Here is a 27,860-nt window from a genome sequence, read left to right on the forward strand (position 1 = left end):
AACCCTTTCATCCCGTTAAATTGCTTTTAGATAAAATGAAAACATTTGAAGTGCTACTCTCATGTTTATTTCTCCATCAAACTGTCAGTGGAAAGTAAGTAAAACTTTAAATCATTTCCAGTATAGCTGCGAAACCGATTAATATCCGCTGGATTAGAATCAGTTCTCAGTCATACTCATAAAAAATCATGTATAGCATCTTATCATGGAAAATTTTCTATGAAAATAGAAATAAAATTTATAAGATTAATACCAGTTTTGTTATGAATTAGAAATAGCATTTATAAAAAAAATTACATGTGTTCAAACTATTCTACCAATAATTTATCATCAATTGTCATATCACTGTGTATCTAAACAGGGAGGGAGGGGACATAAGACTATTTAATTCGCTAGTCCCCAAAGTCTTATAAAACGTTTTCATATTTGTTTGCTTAACAAACTTGGAACTTCTTTCGTATTTGATTCATTTAGTTCGGTGTCCAAACGTTTCAACCGCTATTCTAAAGTACATAAGAGGTAATTTTGGGTATCATCATCGGGGATTTACATCAATTTATCGGCCATTGTTTAAACCCTTTAGATCCCTGGTATTAAACAATCTTATTTTATGACTCTGCTACTGATTGATATTGTTATCCTTGTTTTTAGTGAGATAGAAAAAGTGTCATGTGTGACGTCATTAAATATGTATAAATCCATCTCTTTTTTTGGGTTTCCCATCCCACTTCTCCTCTCATCCTTTCTTTTAAACGTTTTTTATGACGTCACACATGACACTTTTCGAATCTGCTGTTTTTAGGATCTCGGATATAGTATCAGAGATAATTGATGAGACTTATGAAGACAACAAAATTGAAAAAGGTATAAAAACAGATTTAATTGAGGTGGGGGGGGGGGGGGGGGGGTTAGTGCTCATACTTTCTAGTATGGCTTCGAAACCGATTAATATCCTCTGAACTAGAACCAGTTCTCAACCATAATGAAAAACCATGTATAGCATCGAATAAAACACAATTTTCCACGAATATTAAAATAAGAATAGTAAAATTAATACCAGTTTTGTTAATCCGGACCTTTTATTTTAATATCCGTGGAAAGCTGTCTATAATAGGATGCGATAAATAATTATTTTTACAACTTAATAATTATTCATTCCTGAAATTAGATTCTGATGCCATTGTCTTTCCTGATGATAACAGCATTCCCTTGCTCCCTGAACCAATAGGTAGGTAGATAGATTGATAGATAGATAGATAGATAGATAGATATATAGATAGATAGATATATATATATATATGTATAGATAGATAGATAGATTCTGATGCCATTGTCTTCCCTGATGATAACAGCATTCCCTTGCTCCCTGAACCAATAGGTAGATAGATAGATAGATATATATGTATAGATAGATAGATAGATTCTGATGCCATTGTCTTTCCTGATGATAACAGCATTCCCTTGCTCCCTGAACCACCAGGTAGATTGATAATAAGATAGAATTATAGATAGATATAAGCAAATATTTTTAAATTTTGTATTATATTGAGTTGATAATGTGATTAGACCAGAAAAATAGATAGATATAGATAGATAGATAGATAGATAGATACAAAGATAGATAGATGGATACAAAGATAGATAAATACAAAGATAGATGGATAGACAGATGGACGAGGTATCACATAGCCCGGGCCTGAGAAACCCAGCAATAGGGTATTTTAATTTCCCGCCTAATTTTAAAGGTCTCTGTGTCGGTATGTATTTCTTGTATTCCCTGGCAAGTTCGAACCCATTAATTCCCTTTTCCTTACACCAGAGAATGAGTGTGTTACGCGGCATTCCTAACTATCTCCGCGCGTGGCTTGTAAACAAACAAAAAAGACGCGCACTTTTCCTTTGATGATTCCCATGTGAGGAGCTACGTGAATGAAAATAATGTATTGGTTGAATATACATGCGCTCTAATCCGTGGAAGATCTCAAATAAGCCTTCCTGCTTAGTTTGACATCATATGTGGTAAGAATTTATCTTTTAATTCTTGAAAATAAGCGTAGAATGGTACAATTTATGAAGAAATTTAAATCATTAATTTTTCAACAAATAGACCATTTAACTGCTAAGTTTTGACATACGAATATTTTCCTTTATATTATTGATTATTTTATTCTAAAATTATCAATTTCTGATGCGATTTAATATGTTTCGTGCCAATTTAAAGTTTTTTAGAAAATTCATATTTTTATTAAATTGAAATCACGCAACCTCGATGTTACAAAAATAATAACCATTAATTTTATGTAATTAATTCTTATATTTTTGTTTTAGACTTACTGTTTTCAGGGTAATAAATACACATTCGTAAACTTCACTATGTTGGTCATTCGGAGGGCTTCATGATAAGATTTCGAGAACGGCTAGGCAATGCGTTCCGAAACAATGAAAACAAGACAGAACAGATGCAGCTAAGAAGAATCTGTGAAGTTTTGTGAATGTGTTGGTTGTGATACCTTACCACACATTATTATAGTCGTAATCAGTACAGTTAACTTTAGTGACAATCATGGGTCCTAAAAAGAATAAAGGCGCTCAATTGGGATTGCGGCTGCGCCCAGCCGTCGAGGCCCTAACCAGTGAACTAAGTAAAGTGATGAAGTTGGTCAGTGAATCTTCAGAACTTGACGTTAGACATTTCACTAAGGAGTCAATCCTTGTCCATGACAAGTTCGAGACATTCGATAGCATCATGGTCGGTTTTAGCAAGCTTGGTGTGAGAATCCAAGAGCTTGAGGAGTTTAGTGACATTTATTCTGATATAGTTACTGTGCAAAAAGACTATAGTGCTTTGAAGGATGCTCTTGACGCTATAGAAGAGCTTAGTGACATTCAAAGTGTTGTTGACTTAGTTGGTGATAATTTGCCTGACCATAAGGCTGAACTATATGATCGATGCTTAAAGATTGTGAAAGTTATTAAAGGGTCATATTTTCCCTTACCTGAACCAATTATAAACACTTTGTCTGCTTTGATGAAACGGCTGGCTGAGGTTAAGCTTGAACCTGTGAAGCCACCCACAACGACGGCGGGTGCCTCGACAGCATCGCCATTTGTGTCACCATTTGGCACACCACACTTCGGCACCGGTTCTATGTTCACGCCAGGATATATGAATCGTGTCGACGAACGTCTTCTTCCCAGCTTTGACGGCCAAGAAGCAGCCTACGTAAGTTTCAAAGACAATTTTAAAAAGCTTACTGTAGGACAGGACCCGTCATATTTACAGTTATTGTTGAGCAGTGAAAAGGTCTGTAAAAATAAAGAGTTGAGACTCCAGTTAATTCAGATTCAATCGCATGAATCTCAGTGGGCTTACCTTGATGCGCGTTTCAAGTCCAAGACACGTCAGATGCTCTGCCTTTTCAACCAATGGGAGAAAAAGTCTAAACCGTCGGACTCCAACCAGATTGTGACTGTGTTAGCAGAGTTTGGTGGTGCAGTTAGCCAGCTCGAGCAGCTGACTAAAGATGATGATGATGATGAGGTTACCACAAGCCAGTGGTTGACCGTGATCCTTCTGGAGATGTTATCCAAGAAGTTGCCCCGTGATTTTCAAGATAAGCTCAACCTAGCGTTGGGCTCGATGGATGTCCCAGATGTGCCAAAGTTGTTGAAGATTATTGAAGAACAGCGGGGCGCCATTTTAATGAGGTGCTCGACTGATGTGGACACCCCCTCCAAGAAGAAAGGTAATCCTGCGGCCGCAGCTACAGCCGTAGGTAAACCTGGGTCTCCAGCTAAGACCAAGAAGAAACAGCCTTGCCCGTCGGAAGGTTGTAGTTCTGAACACCTGTTGTTTAAGTGTTCCAAGTTTAGGGACCTGTCTGTTCCTGAACGTAAAAACTTCATCAAGAAGATAGGAGCCTGTTTGTTGTGCTTGCAGAAAGGGCATAGGGTTGCCGATTGCCCTAAGGCCGATAGACTTGGCAGCTGTACCATAGACAGCTGCAACCAACCCCATAATAGTTTAATTCATGAGTCTGTTGCTGGACAAGTTGCGGCAGTTTATGAATCACAGTTGTTTAGCAAGAACAATTTTATGCTGATGTTGCAGCAGCTCCCAGCATTGGCGGCTGACAAACGTCAAGTCACCGTCAATGCTATGTGGGACTCTGGAGCAAATCTTACATTGATTTCAAGAAGTATCGCCAAGAAGTTAGAGTTGCCATCAACTGGTCGCACAGCTACTATTTCTTTGGCAGATGGAAAGAGCCAAGCATGTCCTACAGTTAAAATCTGCTTGGTTGACCGCAACCGGAATTGCCATATTCTGGAGGCGGCGGTAGTGCCCAGCATTGGTACTGAAGAAGGGTTGCGTTCTATTGATCCTGCAGCCGCCGCCGAAATTTTCAACATGAAGCCTGATAATTTCTCTATGGTTGACGGTAAGATAGATATTCTTATCGGCCATCTAACACCAGCTATGTTCCCGTGTGCAGATAAAATGGTTGGTGATTCTAGACTGTACAGAAGCTTATTTGGTACAGGTTATTTAGTTGTGTCTGCGGACGGCAGGACTGTTACTAATCCTGTCGCTTGTAAAGCTACTAAGTTGGAGGTCAGCAAGATGGAGTTCCTGAGTACAGAAAGTTTGGGGATACAGCCGCCATTGATGTGCAGCGGTTGTAAGAACTGCCGTCATTGCGCCGCCATTGCCGCCGGGCAGTCCGCCTTGGACGAGCGTAAGCGGCAGCTGATTGAAGAAGGATTGACGTTGGATCTTGAGAACCGTATCTGGACGACCTCATATCCTTACAAGCAGCCGCCAAGTGTGTTGTTTGATAACTCAGAGCAGGCGTACAAGATCTGCTTACGTGACCGGCAGAGGATGGTCAAAAAAGGTGAATATGACACCTTCTGCCAAGTGTTCCAAGAAGCTGTTTCTCGTGGCGTGTACACAAAAGCGTCGCCAGAAGATCTAGCTTATACTAAGCCTGTGTATTATTCGAGCTTAGTCTGCGCATATAAAGAATCTATTTCCACGCCGTTGAGGATATGCGCCAATTCTAGCCTCTGCTGCAAGGGGCTAAGCCTCAATAGTATTATGATGGACGGGCCAGTTCCATTATATTCCCTGATGCACAATCTTATTCGGTTCAGAAGTTACAAGTGTGCATTCGTGGCTGACATTCAGAAGTTCTATAATAGTTTGTTAGCTACCTATGAAGATTCTCAGCTGAAACGTGTTTTTTTCGCTGATACAGTTGATGGAGAGCCGGAGGTTTATCTCACCAGAACCATCAATTTTGGTGAAGCCTTGGCCGGCGATATGGCCGTGACCGCCCTCAGACTCACTGGTCGTATTTTTGGTGGACGTTCCCTGCAGGATGTTCAAGATGTTTATGGATCTGAGAAGATTAGAGGTTCTGATGTTGTAGCCCAGCAAGATGTGTGGAGAGATGTTCAGCAACCACTCAGATCTGAATTTGTTTTGTATCAAGATCCTCCTTCGGTCAAATTGGAGACTTGTACTTACGTGGATGACTGTTTAAGCGGTCATAACAGTAAACCTGAAGCTGTCCAGCTGGTCCGAGAGCTGGAAGAGATGATTGAACCTGGAAATTTCAGATTTAAATCTGTTATTTATTCTGGAGATGATGTTGACAGTGTGAAAGTTTTGGGCATTGTTTGGGTCCCAAAACAGGATAAATTGTTCCTGCCTGTCAGAGCCAACCACGGCGAGAAGATCAAGGGTAGAAAGCTACTAGAAGACCTGGATCTGGAGGATCTCTGGAGAAGTCTACCTGAGTTGATAACTAAACGAGAAGTTTGGAGAATTGTGCAACAATTATATGACCCGATGGGTCTTGCAGCACCATTGCTGCTTAAATCCAAGCTTTGTCTGCGCTCAGTTTGCATACATGGATGCAACTGGGATGATGTCATACCTGGAGAGTTGAGGTCAGAGCTCGTGAGCAGCCTCCAGGACCGGGCGGCACTTGGAAATGTGTCGTTCAGACGTTCGATGGTTCCTGATAAGCCATTGGGGCTTCCAATGGTTGTTGGTTTCTGTGATGCATCAAGCTCAGCCTATGCAGCCATCACCTACCTGAGATGGCCAGTTTCTGGAGGATTTGATGTAATTTTGTGTTGCGCCAAGTCACGTGTCGCACCAGTGAAGATAGAGTCTATACCAAGGTTAGAAATGCTTAGTTGTCTGATTTTGGCAAGGCTTGTGGATACAGTTGTCAGAGCTCTACCTTTCAGCATTTCTGGCAAAGTATTTTTTAGTGATAGCAGCTGTGCCCTGGCTCAGTTATCCAGTGACAGTGTTATGCTAAATGTTTTCAACAGTCATCGTGTCTCTGAGATACAACAGTTGACGAGCCCTGAAGATTGGAGATGGGTTCCAACCCAACACAACATCGCCGATTTGGCGACGCGAGGTTTGTGTACGATTGAGGATGTACAACCTGGATCTACATACCAGGAAGGTCCAAGCTGGTTGCGCCTGGAACAGGACCAGTGGCCCGTTAAAACGGCGGGTGAGGTTAATGCATCTATTCCCGAGAGTGAGCTAAATCCAAAGATGGCGAAGCTCAAGGTAATGTTCACACAAGCAGTGGACAATGATTTCTGGAGGTCCCTGGCAAGAAGGACCTACAGGCAGGCAAGGAGGACTGTGGCCGCAGTTCTTAAGGCTGCCAACTGCTTTAAAATGTTGCTTGTCAAGAAACGTGGTGTTGCAACAAATGAGGATGGTGTTAGCAACAATGATAGTTCTAGGTATTACGAGAACTATACTTTCACAAACACTTACATGGATTCTGTTTGTGACCTGTTTTTGACATCCTTCAACCAAGAGAAGGAGATGACCATGGACGCCGAGGGGAAATTCGACTCCCTTCAACCCTATCATCACAAGGTCCAGGTTTGTTGGCCCATAGTGGGTCATGATGGATGTTTTCCTCTTAGGTCATTTACAATATTGAAAATGGCCGCCAGAGGAGATGAAGCTCTTGAGGCCGCAGCTGGAGGCCCCAGGAAAGTTATGAAGGACAGCCCAGGTGTTGTCTTGCTCAGCCGCCACAACAGGCTGGCGAAGCTCATCCTCCAACAGTCTCATGATGAGCTGGGACATGGAGGCCATCGTAAAAGCCGAAGGTATGCTTGGATCACACATGGCCGCATGGAGGCTATGAAGGTGGTCAAGAATTGTGCTGCATGTTCCATTGAATATGCCAAGCGTTCGAGTCCTGCAATGGCTAATATTCTGCCAGACCGTGTGGAGCCCTCAGTGCCCTTCCAAGAGGTGCACATGGACCTTGCGGGGCCGATAGAAGTTGTTAAACCTGGCGTTGGCACCAGGAGTTCCAAGACTAAGTACAAAGTCTGGTTGTTGATTGTAGCTTGTAGATTTACACAGGCTGTGTTTATTGATGTGTTGACCGATTATTCAACTGAAGCCGTGCTGGTCGGCTTAAGAAAACTTCAGGCGTTTTATAACATGCCTAGAAGGGTTACTACAGATCGTGGTACCAATATGGCTGGTACCAAACGCATTCTAGATGAACTTTTGAAGGATACCAGGATGCATTTTGAATGGCATCTTGTGCCCACCGCAGCACACTCGTTCGTTGGTACTGTGGAGAGGCAGGTTGGGCTGGTCAAGCGTGTGTTGAACAAGAAGTTGGCTGGTGCTACTGTAACCTTCAATGATTTATTGGTGTTGTGTGCTGAGACCGCTAGAGTGTTGAATTCTAAACCATTGACGTATGCCACCCAAGGAGAAGACGTCAATACCTGGAGGATAATTTCACCTGCTGATCTGTTAGGCGGCAGGACAAATGATGCAATCTGCACCTTCGAAACAGGTTGCAAGGAGCCCATTACCAGGAGGCTGGAGAACTTGGAGGAGTTGACCCGTCAGTTCCATCAGGTGTACAAAGAGCAGCTCATGCCCGAGCTACTCAAGTCCGTCAAGCGGCGCCGCAACGAGGTGCTGCTCGAGCCGGGAGACGTGGTGCTGATTGATGACCGCACAAGTTTGATGAAGAAGTTCAGATTGGGACGTGTTGAAGAAGTGCGCCCAGGTGGAAGGACCGTGGTTTGCAAGTATAAATTATCAGATGACGCAGCCGCCACGAGTAACGAGACTTCCGCAAGACGTCTGCTCAAGATCAATCTACCCAAAGTTTAGTATAAGTATCGTTCTTGTTTAACTTTGAATTTTATTTTTACGGTAGATTTATCAGATTTTTTTTCGAAAGACAAAAAACGCAATTTTTGATGCAATTTCGTTTAAACTTTCAAATCGACCCAAGATTTTTTCATTTGAAATGCAAACTTAAGTTTTTTATACGTTTACGCAAGTTCTTTCAATGATTTAAGTCTTTCCGGGACCAGGGATTTTTTTCGCGGAAAATTTCCTAGGTACCTACGCAGATATAAACATTTTTATCCTTGTTGGATTGAAATTTGATATGATAAGAAATTAACAAAATGAGATTTTTTTACATCATTTAAATATTTCTTTAAGATTTATTACAATCACATAAATAATTTAATATTACATGCATATTAAAATTATTACTATTTACCTTTTAACCGATGTACCTAAAGAAAAAATGCAGTTTTTTTTTTTGCCGATGAATTAAGTAGATTCTTTGAGTATCGTAGAATTAAGCTTAATAAGACCGCTTTACGCCGTACCTAAGCTCTGTTTCCTCGGCCAGGCATGAAGCAAAACGGCAAAACTAAAGCATAAGATAATTTGTTTTAATTTCGATTTGCTTTGATTGATGATTTAAAAGTTTTCTTTGAATTATTTCATGATTCTTTTTATTTTAATTTGATTAAACATCACTAATTATGTTTATTTTCAGTTGATGCAGCCCTGCGCCAGAAATCCTGTTGGAAATTATGCAGTATCAAAAGTTGTGATGGAAAGACATAACGTCCGACAGGATAGCTGGAACATGGCATTTATTAATATTTGATGGATTTGTTAGTTTGTATCTTGAGGGATTCATTCTGACTGAGGCCCCAAATTGCCTTAATTATGACTGTTTGAATATGTATAAGTTGCTTTCTTCTTAAAACAGAGAGAAATTGCAAATTCAGCATTTAGAGAAGTTCTTTTCTTATATTGAGCTTTTGTTTTATTTTGGTAAATTTAATTTGCATATTTCAATTGCAATTTTAATTTTACGCAGTTTTGATTCACGAAGATTTAAAATTATGAAATTTAATTTTCGAAGTTTGATGATTTTTTACAGTCATATTTTATTTAGATTTAAGTATCTATTTTATTAAAACATGTTTAGATTTAAGGATCTTACCTATCTTATCTGAAAAATGTTTAGATGTAAGCAAGTATTTTTCCGTCGGAGAAAAATTCTAATTATTGAGAAGTTTTTATGCAATTTTACTTTTCTTTTCTAGCAAAAAGATTTAGTAGAAGAAATGTCATTATTTAATCTTTCTTTCTTTTGATGAAAAAAGTTTGAGTTGATTATTTAATTATCGATGCGATTTTTAGTATAAAAATCATTAACTATTTTATTATTTAGGTACCTAATTGAAGTTTAGGTACTATTGATTATTAATTCATGTATTCGCAATTACATGGTCTGTAATTCTAATTTTATTGAGATTATGAGGCCATGATATAATGAGATGTGTGAGTGGTAAATGTGCATTTCATGAATGTTGAATGCTTTTCCCATTCCTTATTCCTGTCCTTATGTGGTAGCTGAGGCGGTTTGAGTTATTGTGGTGTTCGTAAGTTACCATAATTAAGTTTAGGCCTTATGGCCATGACATTTTAAACTCTTGTAATTTATGCGTTATGAGATTGTGATTTTGTGGACACTGTCTGCACGCATGATGCTAATATGAGGTAATGTGTTCGATTCCCAGTGACTAGACGGGTGTGTGTCGGTATGTATTTCTTGTATTCCCTGGCAAGTTCGAACCCATTAATTCCCTTTTCCTTACACCAGAGAATGAGTGTGTTACGCGGCATTCCTAACTATCTCCGCGCATGGCTTGTAAACAAACAAAAAAGACGCGCACTTTTCCTTTGATGATTCCCATGTGAGGAGCTACGTGAATGAAAATAATGTATTGGTTGAATATACATGCGCTCTAATCCGTGGAAGATCTCAAATAAGCCTTCCTGCTTAGTTTGACATCATATGTGGTAAGAATTTATCTTTTAATTCTTGAAAATAAGCGTAGAATGGTACAATTTATGAAGAAATTTAAATCATTAATTTTTCAACAAATAGACCATTTAACTGCTAAGTTTTGACATACGAATATTTTCCTTTATATTATTGATTATTTTATTCTAAAATTATCAATTTCTGATGCGATTTAATATGTTTCGTGCCAATTTAAAGTTTTTTAGAAAATTCATATTTTTATTAAATTGAAATCACGCAACCTCGATGTTACAAAAATAATAACCATTAATTTTATGTAATTAATTCTTATATTTTTGTTTTAGACTTACTGTTTTCAGGGTAATAAATACACATTCGTAAACTTCACTATGTTGGTCATTCGGAGGGCTTCGAGATAAGATTTCGAGAACGGCCAGGCAATGCGTTCCGAAACAGTCTCAATGTTAATTATTGGGGTTGAACACCCTGAACAGCGCTAATAAGCATTATAGATAGAATTTTTAAACTGCTTTGTTATTTTGTGCCAAAATATTCAAATAATTTTGAAAAAATATGTTGAGTTTTTAAAAAATACTGATTGAAATGCTCAAAAATGGTAATTTATAAAAAAAACTTACTAAAATAGACATTTTATTATTGTAGGTATTACTGAAGCATAAGTGATAATGATATTTACCCACCCTCATTAAGAGAATTTATTATACATGCCATATAATTCCCTTTTCTAATGTATCCCCTCCCCTCTCCCCAGTTATCTTCACACAATCTACAAAGAAACAGGAAATATGATAGTGGACCGAATAATAACAACCCCGGTGCACAATGTTCTTTCTCAATTAAACTAACCCCCCTCCCCTTGAAGGAGTCTTAGAAAATACCATTTCTCGCGGTCGTTGCGGTCATACGTCATGTTGGAGGGTGACGCAAACTTCAGCTCTTTGATATCGCGATTTGAGAAAAAATTTATCTTGATATCATAGCGAATCAAATAATCTTGCAATCCTTATATAGTAAATCAAATTGTGAAAACTAAGATCTTACATTTGTGTCACCTTTCCAACATTTCATATGACTGCGTACGACCGCGAGAAATGGCATGCTATTAAACTCATTATTATTATCCCCTTTTCCCTACCTTAAAATCCAATTTGAGGGCAATTTCAAACCGGAATAATTTACCTTGAAATTGGTGGGAATCCCAAAATATGAACTTTAAATCTTATTACTGGGTTTTTGAGGCGGGGCATTTGAATGTTTTCCCAGACAGATATCTAGATAGATATTAATACTTTGTAGCATTACTGATAGACCGACGGACATTTAAATTGCATGCTGGATGCTCATTGGTTTCAGGAATTTTTATAAGAAAATTTAGACGTTTATCTAAAATAATAGCTTAGAAAATTGTATTTACGGACTAGATTATAGACTGACTGAGTGACGGATAGACGGACATAAAAGTTCGATTATAGAGTTGCTTTGCTACTAGATTTTTTTCTGTTTATTATCTGAAATTTTTTAAATAAAAAATGATTGATATCTTTGTAGATTTTTTCTTATTTTTAGACTCTGGATCCAACATGACTACAAAACCCAAGGCCTATGCTGGCTGCCCTTGCAAGAAGCTACTAGTCTCGTCCTTAGGTAAGTAAATATCCCCTGGATTAAAACAGGTTCTTAGCCATATATTGAAAAGTCATATATCGCATTGTATTACAGACAATTTTTCACGGATATTAAAATAAAAATCATAAAATTAGTGCTAGTTTAGATTTGCTGGACTTTGGCGCCTCGAGACTAAGAACACTGGCTTTATTCCTATAATTTTTCATTTTAATTTGCGCGGAAAGCTGTTTATAATACGATAAATATTAATAGGTGAAGCTTTTTAAAGTGCTTATAAAAAAAATGACGTCATTCAACACAAATGACCAATGATAGGGTAGTACACTAAATAACTAATGGCAGGCCATTATACATTTTAATTGACCATTGGTTGGCCAGTATTTCGCCATTATTTATAGGCACTATAAAAACTTCATTTATAGGTGAGGCTGCAAACACACAATCCCAAGCTCTGGGCGTATATCAGGTTATAATATTTGGAGATACTGAAAGTGTCATGTATGACGTCATAAAGATGATTGACTATAGATTTTCTGAAATAGATTTTCTGAATGGACATAAATGTAGAAAAAACGAATAGACTGCGTGGGGACAGGGGAATATTCAAAATCCTAAAAAAGTCGGGCTATTTGATTAGAGCATTTAATAACAAACAAAATTCTAAGACAATAGCAGTAACTTTGGAATAAGTGGATTAAAATTGTCAAAATTAACTATTCCTCAGGGCCCCTCTTAAGTTTTGGAATTTTTGGTTTTTGGCATTGGTTATTGACTGTACCATTTTCTTAGTTAGTATCTGAGGGATGTAATTCTTAAAACTTGCACCTTAAAATATTTTTTTTTATGTTTTTAGTTATCTGGGAGGTTAAATATGGTTGCATTATTGCAGTTATACCACTCCTAAATTTATACCAAAGTAGTGATCATTCTCTTTATCCCTGCCATGTTAAGATATCAGTTGACCTAACAGGTGCAACAATAAAGAATACATTGTGTTTATACATTTACACAAAAAAAATTAAATTGGAAAATGATTATAAATAGAAGATTTTGAAAAAGAGGCTAAATTGTATCACGATAGATACTCAATTATCCTGTTTTTAAAAATTCTTCTAATACTTGAGACAACAATCTTTCGGTCCCCAATATATTTTAGAAACTAAAATACTAAAAGCTGGAAGCAATATTATTATTTGCAATATTTCATATCTTATTTAAATACACTAGCGGCTACGCTCCCTTAGAAGCCTCTAGGGGCACTTAAGGTAGGAGGGGGAAAATTCGACTCCATTCCATTTTAAATTTGATTTTCAAAATTGTAAAAAAAAAATATTTTTTGGGATGGAGGGGGGTCAAGACACCCTTCCCAAAAATAGTTTAAAACCTTCCCAGGACCTATAAGAAGCTTTACTGAAAAGAAGAACAATATCAGTTCAGTGGTTAGCGAGATCCTTCGGGACAGACAAAAAGCCCTAACTACTTTATATAATAGGATGGATATATAGTATGAATGTACTTTATTTGGGCAAAACCAGTCTACTCTAAACTTTGATACCCGTTTTTTTCTTTGTTGTTATGTATTCACAACAAATGTCAAAACTATTTCAGAGGCGTAGCAATTCTTTAATTGTTACCAGAAAGTTTATTTAAAACATGCCTTTTAAAACTTTTTTACCACAAATTTTGTATGATAAATTTGTCCTATTTATCTGATTTTTTTTGTAATAATGATTCCTAGGCCAACAAGGTACATTATAGTAATGTAACGCATCTTCATAATCAAATTTTAAAAATGGAAGTATGTTCTATTACTGCATCCAGTATTTAAGCAATGTGGCAATTCTGCAACAATTTTATATAATATTTGTTGAGATTTACAAATTAAAGTTCTACTTATTATGTTTTGACACTCTGCAAGAGTTATTGTTCGTTTGTCCTTCATTATGATTTTACTATCATTTTAGAGCTTTGCTTTCATGGAAGTTGTCATCTTGTTATGAATGAACTTTAACAAAGATTTCTATAATATGAGTAAGTCGTTCCTTCTGTCTACCAGTCAATAACGGATAGCTTGTATAGTCTCTGCGTCACCTTACAGCATGCTGTTCTTTTTAACTTTTTGTATTACATGATAATCCAAGTTTTTAGTAGCGAAGCTACTCTATAATTCACTTTGTCTGTCCATCCGTCCGTCCGTCAGTAACGCTATGGGGGAAACGTGATTTTCTCGGCTCCTATCCTTCGCTTTAATGGATGTTGTCATCCTTGTTTTATCATTATTTGGAATGTACGTAAATCTATCGTCCATATTTGCATAGGATAACATTTATTTACTAAAAAGTTTTAATACATATCATTGATTACTGTAATTTAAAATCTTATTTTTAAAGTAGCTTCGCTCCTAAAAATACAATCTGTATGGGTTGTATTGTCCCGCCTTTTATTAATGTAACTCCTCCTTTTTTGTCAGGGATCTAAAGGGATAAGACAATGAACGATAAATTTTTTTTCTCGTATTCATTCGAATCCGGTGGATAGGAACCGGTTCTCATCCATACGAAAAAACTATGTCTAGCATCGTAATATATCCAGCTTTCTACGTATATAGAAATGTACAATCATAAGATTAAAACCAGTTTTTTTAGCCGGTGCCTTTGGCACCACGGGGCTAAAAAAAACTAGTTCTAATCTCATATTTGTACTTTCTATATCCAAGGAAAGCCGTTTATAATACGATGCGAGAAATACCTATTAAAACTGGAAAACTGTAGATTACAATTAATGGTTAAAACATTCGGACATTTAATTCAATGCACCAACCAATCAAAGAAGATGTATCAACTTTTTTTTTATAGCTAGCCGGTTCTTTTAGTAAGTAGTAGTAGATGTAAAATTTTTCATAGAATTCAGATATGCAATCGTTTTTTTGTAGACCTCTTATTTTTTAAGTAATTTAAGTTTAAAAAAAAAAAAATTTAGTCGATTTTAAGGTACTAAAATGCAACAAAAAAAAGAAAGAAAATGGCCATTATGAACAAAAATAGTAAGATCTTTAATTTGACACCTTACTTTTTCAATTCTGTCAGGTAATTATTGAAAAAATCGATTTTTTAAAACCCACGAGAATAAAAACTTTGAAATTAATTTTATCATTTCACAAGTAAAAAAATATGGGTTCATATATACCTTTAGAATCAGAAAAATATTACGAATCCATTGTAAGCAAAATTGAGAAAAAAAAGTTTACAATATAGTATATAAACTACAATAAAAGGAATTATATGAAAATATCATATTATATTGTACAGGCAACGTCTTAATTCTTGAATTGAGTATAAAAATGGGAAGGGGGTAAAGAGGGGGTAAAAAAGGGAAGACGATAGTGTTGCCTGAACAAAAAATATAATTGGCCATTTGTTTATTTTTTTATTTTTTTACTTTTTTTCAATTTTGCTTACAATGGATTCGTAATATTTTTCTGATTCTAAAGGTATATATGAACCCATGTTTTTTATGTCTGTTTGAGAAAATATTTAGGTCTAAAGTTTTTATTAAACCGAGGTTAAAAAAATAGATTTTTTCAATAATTACTCAACAGAATTTTAAAAGTAAGGTGTCAAATTAAAGATCTTACTATTTTTGTTCTTACTGGCCATTTTCATCTTTTATTTTGTTGCGTTTTAGTACCTTAAAACCGACTTAATTATTTTTTTTAAAAAACTTAAATTACTTAAAAAATAAGAGGTCTACAAAAAAAACGATTGCATATCTGAATTCTATGAAAAATTTTACATCTACTACTTACTAAAAGAACCGGCTAGCTATAAAAAAAAAGTTGATACACCTTCTTTAAAAGAATTCTCCAAAACCGAATAAAACATAATTATATTGGAGACTAGTTTAAAAACAGCACACCATCCACTCCTGTCGTTTTTTTAATGTTCTAAGCGAAGCATATTTACCTTAAAAAATTGGTATATCCATAATAAGTACCCTTTAATTAATTTTTGTCCGAACTTCTATACCTATATTATTGACATTTAATGTCCTATAACACTACATGTGTTTATATGTGTATATCCATTTGATTTATTGAGCTATGCTTTTATGAATGTTGTTATCCTTGTTTAATTAGAAACTCTCATCATAATGTTACTGTACTATTTATAAATTATCTCAAGTTTATATTCTAACAAGGATGACAACATCCGTAAAAGCGAAGCTCTGAAACAAACGAACATTAACAATTGTAGAGTATCAAAACTAAATAAATAGAATATAAATGTATAAGTCTAAATAAGATGCCTAAATACAGGACAATGTGTAAAGACATGTTTTATATCATAGTATCTTGTTGTAATAGGTAAAAATAAAATGATCAGGATAATTATATCATATAGTAAAATTTGCTGTCAAATTTTTTTAAAAATTAACATGTTAAAACATTCTGGTAACGATTACAGAGATGCTACGTTTCCTAAATTATTCAATAGAAATAATATAGTAATAATCATACAAAATTTGATAAAAAAAATTTAAACATGTTTAAATTAACGAAAAAAGCTATCCGTTACGGACGTGTAGACAGACGGACGGACCGACCCTAATTATAGAAAAACCTAGCTTTTAAAAATTTTGTCAATAAACGTGCTGAGTAAAATGAGACAAATTAACAAGGACATTCATGGACGTCGATAATAATTTGTGTGATGATATGTTAAATCACATAAATAATACACAATTTCCAAGATAATCTATATACTACATATGGCCCAAGAGGCATGAATTTTTGTTTTGGTTGTAAAAGTTTAAAACAATTTTATCCTATTTTACTTTTAAATGTTATGTTGTTTGAAGATCATCTTTATAAAGTAGCTGCGCTGTCAACTTAACATAATTTCTTGTATTGGTATTTTCCTCCTTATTAATTACATTACTCCTCCCCCTCGTAAAGTTAAGGATCTGAACATAAATTTTATTTTAATTTGTCGTAAAAATGTGGAAAACACGTGATATTAGTGGCATATGAAAGGAGTGTATAGAAAGGTGTCAACACCCCCCTTAAAACTAAAATTGGGATTGCTTGTCTTCCACTTTTTTCAACCGCTAACGGTTGCACCAACTCCTGGTGTACGCTGTGCATGCCACTGCTTTTTTTTTAGATATTTTGATAGAAAGTCAATCCGTAGATTTAGAAAATCTTAGCTAAAACTTGAATTGAAGTATAATTTGATTTAATTTTCATAAAATAATAATTTTTTTAAAAGGTATAAGTAAAAGAAGAAAATTATCTTTAGCTTGTTTATGCTGTGAAATTATGGTAATATTTATGTTTGTTTGAAATTCAACTGCTTATCCTTATTACATTAACTCCCCAACTCTAATTTTCACACAGGAAGTTGTTTAATTGTCCAAAAATTTTCTGTCAAGGATAACTAACAAACAAGTTTAAAAAGTTAATCAACAATAAATGTTAACACAAAATAACACACAGGGTCCTGCAAGGCAAATCCCTATTGAAAGTACTAGAAACATGTTTTTTTTATTAGAAATTAGTATCATTGTAATGAGGGAGAGTAACACAAAATGATGGTCCATATGAGTGAAAATATCCAAAATTTCTTTTTTTTTAAATCTTTTTCTAAACCTAATTATAAAACACTCTACTAAAAAAACTGATTCCAAAAAAAGCACTCTAATTAAAAGAGCTGAGTTTGCATGAAAGGTATGACTTTAATTTTTAACCTTATGGTATAAATTATTGAAAACTGCACAGCAGCTGTTTCTTGTAATTTTACCCTTTCTCAGGGATACAGGAAAAAGTAAATTAAAAATAAATTGTTTCCACTAAAATAATTTAAGTCTTTACAAACTAAGATTTCTTGTAAAGTAAAGGTTGATTATGTTATCATTTATTGACCTATAATTGTTTACAGTACTCCAAGATACAATCACGTTTTTTTAAATATAAAAAAAAAATATTTGAAAAAATTTAATTTAAAAAATCTTAAATTATTTTTAAAATATTTTTCTATTTACCTTTAAAAATACGTTTACTTTTTAAATGAGAAAAAAGTTGTATTTAATACAATAAATTTCTTTAAAATTATGATCTGTTTGCATTGCATATGATTATAACTGTTATGAATAGATTATGAATAGACCTTTTCAGAAATACTACTATTCAGAAAATCTACACGTATGCAAAATCTACGCATGACCATTAGATCTTTTCATGAAAATACCCATTCTCGAATTTCATTCTTCTGCTAACCTAAAAAGTTACTTTAGGGGCCTAGAAATACATGTACAAAATTTCAGCTCTTTATCTCTACTGGGGACCTAGCGCCAGGCATGTAAAATATCAACAGATAACGGTAGCACGGCGGTTTTAACAATATCTCAGTAATGTGCAGGTTTTAAGCTCTTCTGCATATTTCAATTTAAACACATAAGGCCAAAGATATTATATCCAAAAAATCTTTTGTCAAAGTCTACTCTACACCTAGCGCCAGTCAGTTTTCTAAAATCATGCATTTTATACCTGTGAAAAATGAAATCGCCAGCGCTAGGTGTAGAGTAGACTTTGACAAAAGATTTTTGGGATATCATATCTTAGGCCTTATGTGTTTAAGTTGAAATATGCAGAACACCTAAATTCACCTTCCAAGCCATTCTCTATGCATTTTAAATTTTTTAATGAAATAACGGGATTTCAAAACTGCCTTTTGAAAAGGCCTAAAAAGTATCTTTTTTTGTCCCTTTTTTCACTGTTTATAGTTACAACTTATTAAGATATTATTCTCAGTTAAAAAAAAATTGGCGCTTCCAGCACCAAAACCGGCAAAAACAGGCAGTTAAACTTCTGTACCCCTACTTAACCCCCTAACAGACCCCCCCTCTATCTCGGCTCCTGTTACAGATAGAGACATAAAACTTTTTTCTGGTGGTTATGTGTATTTTTAGAGAAAATTACTTTTCTAGTCATAGCGGTCAGACCGCTCCTTATCCGCTTTTTAGTGGCCAGCCGCTAAATATTAAAACTGCTGTAGAGCAGCCAATTTTGAAGCTAAGAAAACCAAATTTAACAACGAACTATTATTTTTTATAACAAAAAAATACCTTTTCTGACCATTGCCGAAAAACGACAAATAACGGAAACCGCAAATTTTGGTGGTAAAATGGTGGCGCTAAATAATATTTTTATCTGTTTATAGTTACATTTTATTAAGATATTATTCTCAGTTAAAAAACAAATTTGCGCTTCCAGCACCAAAACCGGCAAAAACAGGCAGTTAAACTTCTGTACCCCTACTTAACCCCCTAACAGACCCCCCCCTCTATCTCGGCTCCTGTTACAGATAGAGACATAAAACTTTTTTCTGGTGGTTCATGTGTATTTTTCGAGAAAATTACTTTTCTAGTCGTAGCGGTCAGACCGCTCCTTATCCGCTTTTTAGCAACCAGCCACTAAATATTAAAACTGATGTAGAGCAGCAGATTTTAAAGCTAAGAAAACCAAATTTTATGACAAACTATTATTTTTTATAACAAAAAAAATCCATATTTTTTTATTGTACTACATAAGTTTTATTGTCCCTCATTTTTATTTTATTTGTCAAAATTTATTCAGAAGGTACCATGTGATCAATCATATATATTTATTCATACTTTTCTACACTTTTTGTGTGTCAAATCAGATTGATTCCTAGATTTTCAAATTCTTACAAAACATAGCAAATTCTTGGAAAACTTAGCTTTTCTGTCCTTCACATAGCTAATTCTTGCAAAACATAGCAAATTCTTACAAAACATAGCAAATTCTATGCTATGTGAAGGAAAGAAAAGCTAAGTTTTCCAAGAATTTGCTATGTTTTGCAAGAATTAGCTATGTGAAGGACAGAAAAGCTAAGTTTTCCAAGAATTTGCTATGTTTTGCAAGAATTTGGTATGTTTTGCAAGAATTTGCTATGTTTTGCAAGAATTTGCTATGTTTTGTAAGAATTTGCTATGTTTTGCAAGAATTAGCTATTTGAAGGACAGAAAAGCTAAGTTTTCCAAGAATTTGCTATGTTTTGCAAGAATTTGCTATGTTTTGCAAGAATTTGCTATGTTTTGCAAGAATTTGCTATGTTTTGCAAGAATTTGCTATGTGAAGGACAGAAAAGCTAAGTTTTCCAAGAATTTGCTATGTTTTGCAAGAATTTGCTATTTTTTGTAAGAATTTGCTATGTTTTGCAAGAATTTGCTATGTTTTGTAAGAATTTGCTATATTTTGCAAGAATTTGCTATGTGAAGGACAGAAAAGCAATAATTTGCAATGTTTTGCAAGAATTTGCTAGGTTTTGCAAGAATTTGCTATGTTTTGCAAGAATTTGCTATGTGAAGGACAAAAAAGCTATGTTTTGTGAGGTTTTGCTAGAAATTGCTATGTGTAGCTAGAATTTGCTATGTTTTGCAAGAATTTGCTATGTTTTGCAAGAATTTGCTATGTTTTGCAAGAATTTGCTATGTGAAGGACAGAAAAGCTATGTTTTGTGAGGTTTTGCTATGTGAAGGACAGAAAAGCTAAGTTTTGCAAGATGAAGGACATAAGCAGCCTTCCTAATGTAAGAATTTGTCAGACAAAGGACATAAGTCACCTCCCTTAAGTTAGATTTTGTTAGATGAAGGACATAAGTAGCCTTCCTTAGATCAATTAGATCAATTTCCAGTGACTTCTGTCCTAATTAGGAATGACTTTGTTTTCTTTCCTATTTCTAAATGTTGATTTATTTAATTGCCTGCGTCTGACATCTGACTAAAATAAAAATCTGTTACATTAGTTTCAACAATTAACTGTGTTGCCCCTTTCTGGACCTTAATCAGCCAATTTTTGTATGAAGTCTTTTATTGTGATCATAAACAGATAAAAATATTAATTAGCGCCGCCAACAGCCATTTTACTGCCAAAATTGGCGGTTTCCGTTATTTGTCTTTTTTGGCGATGGTCAGAAAAGGTATTTTTTTGTTATAAAAAATAATAGTTCATCATAAAATTTGGTTTTCTTAGCTTTAAAATTGGCTGCTCTACAGCAGTTTTAATATTTAGCCGCTGGCTGCTAAAAAGCGGATAAGGAGCGGTCTGACCGCTATGACTAGAAAAAGTAATTTTCTCTAAAAATAAACATGAACCACCAGAAAAAAGTTTTATGTCTCTATCTGTAACAGGAGCCGAGATAGAGGGGGGGGTCTGTTAGGGGGTTAAGTAGGGGTACAGAAGTTTAACTGCCTGTTTTTGCTGGTTTTGGTGCTAGAAGCGCAATTTTTTTTTTTTAACTGAGAATAATATCTTAATAAATTGTAACTATAAACAGATAAAAATATTATTTAGCGCCGCCATTTTACCGCCAAAATTGGCGGTTTCCGTTATTTGTCGTTTTTCGGCGATGGTCAGAAAAGGTATTTTTTTTGTTATAAAAAATAATAGTTCGTCATTAAATTTGGTTTTCTTAGCTTCAAAATTGGCTGCTCTACAGCAGTTTTAATTTTTAGCGGCTGGCCGCTAAAAAAGCGGATAAGGAGCGGTCTGACCGCTATAAATAGAAAAGTAATTTTCTCTAAAAATACACATAACCACCAGAAAAAAAATTTATGTTTCTATCTGTAACAGGAGCCGAAATAGAGGGGGGGTCTGTTAGGGGGTTAAGTAGGGGTACAGAAGTTTAACTGCCAGTTTTTGCCGGTTTTGGTGCTGGAAGCGCCAATTTTTTTTTAACTGAGAATAATATCTTAATAAGTTGTAACTATAAACAGTGAAAAAAGGGACAAAAAAAGATACTTTTTAGGCCTTTTCAAAAGGCAGTTTTGAAATCCCGTTATTTCATTAAAAAATTTAAAATGCATAGAGAATGGCTTGGAAGGTGAATTTAGGTGTTCTGCATATTTCAACTTAAACACATAAGGCCTAAGATATGATATCCCAAAAATCTTTTGTCAAAGTCTACTCTACACCTAGCGCTGGCGATTTCATTTTTCACAGGTATAAAATGCATGATTTTAGAAAACTGACTGGCGCTAGGTGTAGAGTAGACTTTGACAAAAGATTTTTTGGATATAATATCTTTGGCTTTATGTGTTTAAATTGAAATATGCAGAAGAGCTTAAAACCTGCACATTACTGAGATATTGTTAAAACCGCCGTGCTACCGTTATCTGTTGATATTTTACATGCCTGGCGCTAGGTCGCCAGTAGAGATAAAGAGCTGAAATTTTGTACATGTATTTCTAGGCCTCTAAAGTAACTTTTTAGGTTAGCAGAAGAATGAAATTCGAGAAAGAATATTTTCATGAAAAGATCTAATGACCATAAAGATACGTTTCAATCCATCACTTTTTTTAGGGTTTCCTTTCCCACTTCTCCTTACATCATTCTTTTTTAGACGTATTTTTATGACGTCGCACATGACAATATCCATATCTTTTGTTAAATTAATTACTTGAGGCTACGCCCCCTAGAGTTCTCTAAGGGCACTTGAGAGAAAGGGGGGAGGTACTAACTTTTAATTTTAGTTTTAAAAATGATAAAAACTAATTTTTAAGGGAAGAATAATTTTCTCATGGGGTGATTTCTTTAAGGAGAGTGTAGATACTCTCCCTAAAAATCTTTTTTGGGCCTAAAAGAAGCCTTACTATAAAGTAGAAACATATCGGTCCAGCAGTCACCTTGATCTTGATTTATATATAGACAGACATGCACACTTTATGATGCTTTTATATAAGAATTATATTTTTTAGTAGCGAAGCTACTCTATAATTCACTTTGTCCGTCAGTTCGTCAGTCCGTCAGTCCGTCAGTCAGTCAGTCCGTCAGTCAGTCCGTCAGTCAGTCCGTAACGCTATGGGGGAAATGGGATTTATTCAGCTCCTATAAAAGATAGATGCTGAAATTTTTTGACAACATTCCCATCATTAAGGAGCACAATTAAGTATAAAACATCGATCGCGGTAGGACCGCTTTTTAGCAGGTTTTAGGCTATTTTTGTATTTTTCACATTTTTCTCCATATATTTGGTGTTTATGGTCCGATTTCCAAAGATTTTTTAGTTATAGATATCAAAATTAAATTTCCTGTTCTTTAAAGAAAACAACTATGGCGGTCAAACTGCCTTTCAGCAGGTTTTAGGCTATTTTTGTATTTTTCACATTTTTCTCCATATCTTTGGTGTTTATGGTCCGATTTCCAAAAATTTTTCAGTTATACATATCAAAATAAAATTTCCTGTTGTTTAAAGAAAACAACCATGACGGTCAGACTTCCTTTTTGCAGGTTTTTGGCTATTTTTAATATTTAATAATAAATCAATTAATTTTGTGCTTCGCTACTTATGGATGTTGTCATCCTTGTTTTTTGGTAATTTTGAATCTTTGAAAATGTGTAAATTTTAGTACTACCAAGAATTTGCTGGCCACCCTTCCTACTATGGACCTACCAATCTACATGCTTCTAATAGGTACATTTATCCTATTATTTAAACAATTTGTGGGACACCCCTCCTACTATGGACCTACCAATCTTCATGCTTCTAATAGGTACATTTATCCTATTATCTAAAGAATTTGTTTGTCACATTTCCTATTATAGACCTACCAATCTACATACTTCTAATAGGTATATTTTTCCTCTTATTTAAAGTATTTGCTGGTCACCCTGCCTATTATAGACCTACATTTTTTGCATGATGTTTTAATCTTAATGATCTTATTTTTTTAATATTGAAATTGAACAACAAGGTACAATATAATAAGCAAGTCCTTAAACAGTATCCTGTATTTAAGTTTTCTTAATATTTATAAAACTTTATTCTGCTAAGTTCTGACACTCTACGAGTGTTTATGTTCTTTTGTCATACCAACTAACTTTAGAGCTTAGATTTTATTGACGTTGTTATCCTTGTTTATATTGCCAATCAAAGGTTTAAAATGTATTATCAAATGTAAAACTTTGTTTAGGTTGTACTATTCCACACAATATCAAGGCTACATTCTTGCAGACAAACATTACAGATGTACAGACGGACGAACCTAATTATAGAAAAGCTTCGCTATTAATAATATATTTAGGTTGTACTATTCCACACAATATCAAGGCTACATTCTTGGAGACAAACCAATACAGACGTACAGACGGACAACACTAATTATAGAAAAGCTTCGCTATTAATAATATGTTTAGGTTGTATTATTCCACTCAATATCAAGGCTACATTCTTGGAGACAAACCAATACAGACGTACAGACGTACGACCCTAATTATAGAAAAGCTTCGCTATTAAGAATATGTTTAGGTTGTTCTATTCCACACAATATCAAGGCTACATTAATGGAGACAAACATTACAAACGTACAGACGGACGAACCTAATTATAGAAAAGCTTCGCTATTAATAATATATTTAGGTTGTATTATTCCACACAATATCAAGGCTACATTCTTGGAGACAAACCAATACAGACGTACAGACGGATGACCCTAATTATAGAAAAGCTTCGCTATTAAAACTATATTTAGGTTGTATTATTCCACACAATATCAAGGCTATATTCTTGGAGACAAACCAATACAGACGTACAGACTGACGAACCTAATTATAGAAAAGCTTCGCTCATTAATAATATGTTTAGGTTGTATTATTCCACACAATATCAAGGCTATATTCTTGGAGACAAACATTACAGACGTACAGACGGACGACCCTAATTATAGAAAAGCTTCGCTATTAATAATATATTTAGGCTGTACTATTCCACACAATATCAAGGCTACAAAATAAATGGAGACAAACATTACAGACGTACAGACGGACGACCCTAATTATAGAAAAGCTTCGCTATTAAAACTATGTTTAGGTTGTATTATTCCACACAATATCAAGGCTACATTCTTGGAGACAAACTAGGTGAAAATTTATTTGCATAACAAGGATGACAACATTCATTTACGCGAAGCTCTGAATCAGCAAGACAAACATTAACACTTGTAGAGTGTCAGAACTGTATAAGTTGACTTTATATTATAGAAAATCTTTGCTTTTAAAAGGATTCAAAATGATTAAAGATGATCTAATTATCGTAGAGAATACTTTATAGTTAAAGTGGGAAACGACTATAAAAGTATTTTTTTTGTTTTTTACTTTAACGTCTTAACCAGTCCACTTCAAATAATTCCTTCTTTCACAGGACCTTTCATTGTAAAAGAAAACCTCAGGTGAAACAGACAGACAAAGATCCTGTAACTTTTATGTAACGATTAATGCAATTGTCTGACAAACTAATGATTATTTTTTGTTTATAGGATCTAATGTTGGTTGCCCATACATTATTTATCCAATGAATTGTCCATTTATGATTTCAGAACAGACAGACGGACAGACAGACAGACGGACAGACAGACAGACAGACAGACAGACAGACAGACAGACAGACAGACAGACAGACAGACAGACAGACAGACAGACAGACAGACAGACAGACAGACAGACAGACAGACAGACAGACAGACAGACAGACAGACAGACGGACAGACAGACAAAAAAACGGGCAGACAGGCAGAGGGACAGACAGATAATCATACAGACAGACAAACAGACATACAGACAGACAAAAGGACGGACGGACAGACAGACAGACAAACAAACGGGCAGACGGACAGACAGACAGACGGATAGACAGACAGACAGGCAGATAGATAGACAGACAGACAGACAGACAGACATCGTTCAACTTTTTATATAATTACAATTATAGTATTACAACTATTATACAAACAAATATTATTTTTTTTGTTTACAGGATCTAATGTTGGTTTCTTATACGTTCCTTCACCAATGAACTGTCTTTATATGAACACAGGACAGACAAACAGACGAACAGATAGACGGACAGACAGACATACAAACATACAGACAGACGGACAGACAGACAGACGGATAGACAGACAGACAGGCAGATAGATAGACAGACAGACAGACAGACAGACATCGTTCAACTTTTTATATAATAGTATTACAACTATTATACAAACAAATATTATTTTTTTTGTTTACAGGATCTAATGTTGGTTTCTTATACGTTCCTTCACCAATGAACTGTCCTTATATGATTACAGGTTTGATTAAAATTAGTTTATATAATTACCGTTAGATGTCTCAAATGAATTGCAATTTTTAAAATAGGTTAGTTAATATTATTGTCGTTAGATATCTCTATCCCTGCGAACCCTCTCTGGGCTAATAAAACTGAACTGCTCTGTAACTTACATTCCCTATTGTCTAGCTTTATTTTTTTGCTTTGCTACTTATGAATGTTGTCATCCTTGTTTATTTTCTATAGATGGATGGCAGTATTATGCTGGAAGATGGTTTGTTGATAATACTCTAGTTGTTAGGAAAATATATATATATTACAAACTTTAACCCTTACAGATCGGGCCCCTATTCCCACCTTAATAGATGGGGGGGGGGGTGTCATATTGACCCCCCCCCTCTATCTCGGCTTCTGTTACAGATAAAGACGGTGGTTCATGTGTATTTTTAGAGTAAATTACTTTTTCTAGTCATAGCCGCTCCTTAGCCGCTTTTTAGCGGCCAGCCGCTAAATTTTAAAACAGCTGTTGAGCGGCCAATTTTGCAGCTAGGATGACCAAATTTTAGGACGAACTTTTATTTATCATAACAAAAAAATTACTTTTTCTGATCATCGCCAAAAAACGGCAAATAACGGAAACCGCCATTTTCGGCGGTTACGGCGGTAAAAAGGCGGTTGGCGGCGCCAATTAATATTTTTATCTGTTTATTATTGCTCAAGGATTTACCAAAAAAATTTATAGGTCTCTAGCTGTAATAGAAGCCACGATATTCATGATATATATCTGTAGTAAAAGCCGGACAAAAATCGGTCATAAAGTCGGTCAGGGTGCGGTCAAACGGTCATAACACCACTTTTCTCATAAGGTCATTGATATCTCAGTATTCACCAAAAAAATTTAGGCTTCTACCTTATATACAAAGTCATAATGTAGAAATTAAGATTTATTTAGAATTTTTTTTGATTTTGGTGCTACCCAACCGACTTTGACCGGACACCACGACCGACACAGACCAGATATCCTAATAAAATCAACTCTTGCCGACGTATAATTACTAAACTTAAAAAGTCATGAAATCACAACTCTCTATCTTACCTACAAAAAAAATGACATTAAAAAAATAGAGGGGGGGGGGGTTAATATGACCCGCCCCCTCTATCTGTAAGGGTTAATAATAACAAAGAAATAGAAAAAATTAGCTACTCTCCTAGAGGTCTCTAGATGCCCTTTGTGTTGGGGGGAGATAATCAAATTCTTACTAAAACTGTATTTTATAAAAAAAAAAGATTTAGCTCCCTGAAAAGTCCAGTAAGTCATACATTCATAAGCTAGTGAGATCCTTTGGTACATACACACATGGATCCTATTATTGTTATAAAAGATTAACGAAAGCTATACATAATTTTTACCTTAACTCATTGGTTATTGTCCATTGTCTTATACCTAAAAAAGACTATTTTCTATACTTATGAGATAGACTTCTGAAATTTCTTGTAAGATTCTCCTGAACAATACATAAGTTTGTAATATATTATATTTTTTAATAAATCCAGATGTATTCCAGCATAAGAAGATATTATAAATTTGAATTTAATAATAAATAACAGTTTTATTTGTAAATATATAATGATTAATTAATAAATTATTTTGTGCTTTTTTGTGATAAATTTTACTCATAGTGAACAGAGGGATATTACACTAGTCTGTTTATTACACTAGTCTCCAAAGTTTTATAATAACGTTTTCTTATTTGTTGTCTTAATTACTTTGGGGACTATATTGAATTTTTAATGGTTGCTTTAAAAGGTAAAGTGTCCACACGTCCCAACCACTAATTGTAATCTATAGAGATCAAGGCAATAAAAATGGATATATTGCTATTAGGATGTTGTACCAGATTCTCATGTTCTCTAATAAAGTGAA

At 34.8% G+C, this 27,860-nt stretch overlaps 1 protein-coding gene across 7 annotated transcripts; it reads left to right on the forward strand.

The window, feature by feature from the left end:
• On the forward strand, positions 1–27,593 carry LOC145333729 (uncharacterized). Of its 7 annotated transcripts, none has more exons than XM_080178940.1 (10): positions 1–94; positions 803–864; positions 1,169–1,228; positions 11,754–11,831; positions 12,236–12,279; positions 23,241–23,305; positions 24,701–24,750; positions 25,899–25,958; positions 26,183–26,235; positions 27,489–27,593. In XM_080178940.1, exons 1-10 carry the CDS (start codon positions 36–38, stop codon positions 27,504–27,506), a joined length of 549 nt encoding a protein of 182 aa, XP_080035066.1. In that variant the 5' UTR covers positions 1–35; the 3' UTR covers positions 27,507–27,593. The 7 variants fall into 7 exon arrangements, with proteins under 7 accessions (XP_080035066.1, XP_080035065.1, XP_080035064.1 ...); XM_080178939.1 differs by lacking the exon at positions 1,169–1,228 and adding an exon at positions 1,319–1,378; XM_080178938.1 differs by lacking the exons at positions 1,169–1,228; positions 25,899–25,958; positions 26,183–26,235; positions 27,489–27,593 and adding exons at positions 1,319–1,378; positions 25,643–25,818.
• The last annotated feature ends 267 nt before the right edge of the window (positions 27,594–27,860 follow it).

The sequence above is a fragment of the Acartia tonsa genome, chromosome 12 (genome assembly GCF_053477335.1).
Source record: "Acartia tonsa isolate MP-2025a chromosome 12, ASM5347733v1, whole genome shotgun sequence".
NCBI lineage: Eukaryota > Metazoa > Arthropoda > Copepoda > Calanoida > Acartiidae > Acartia > Acartia tonsa.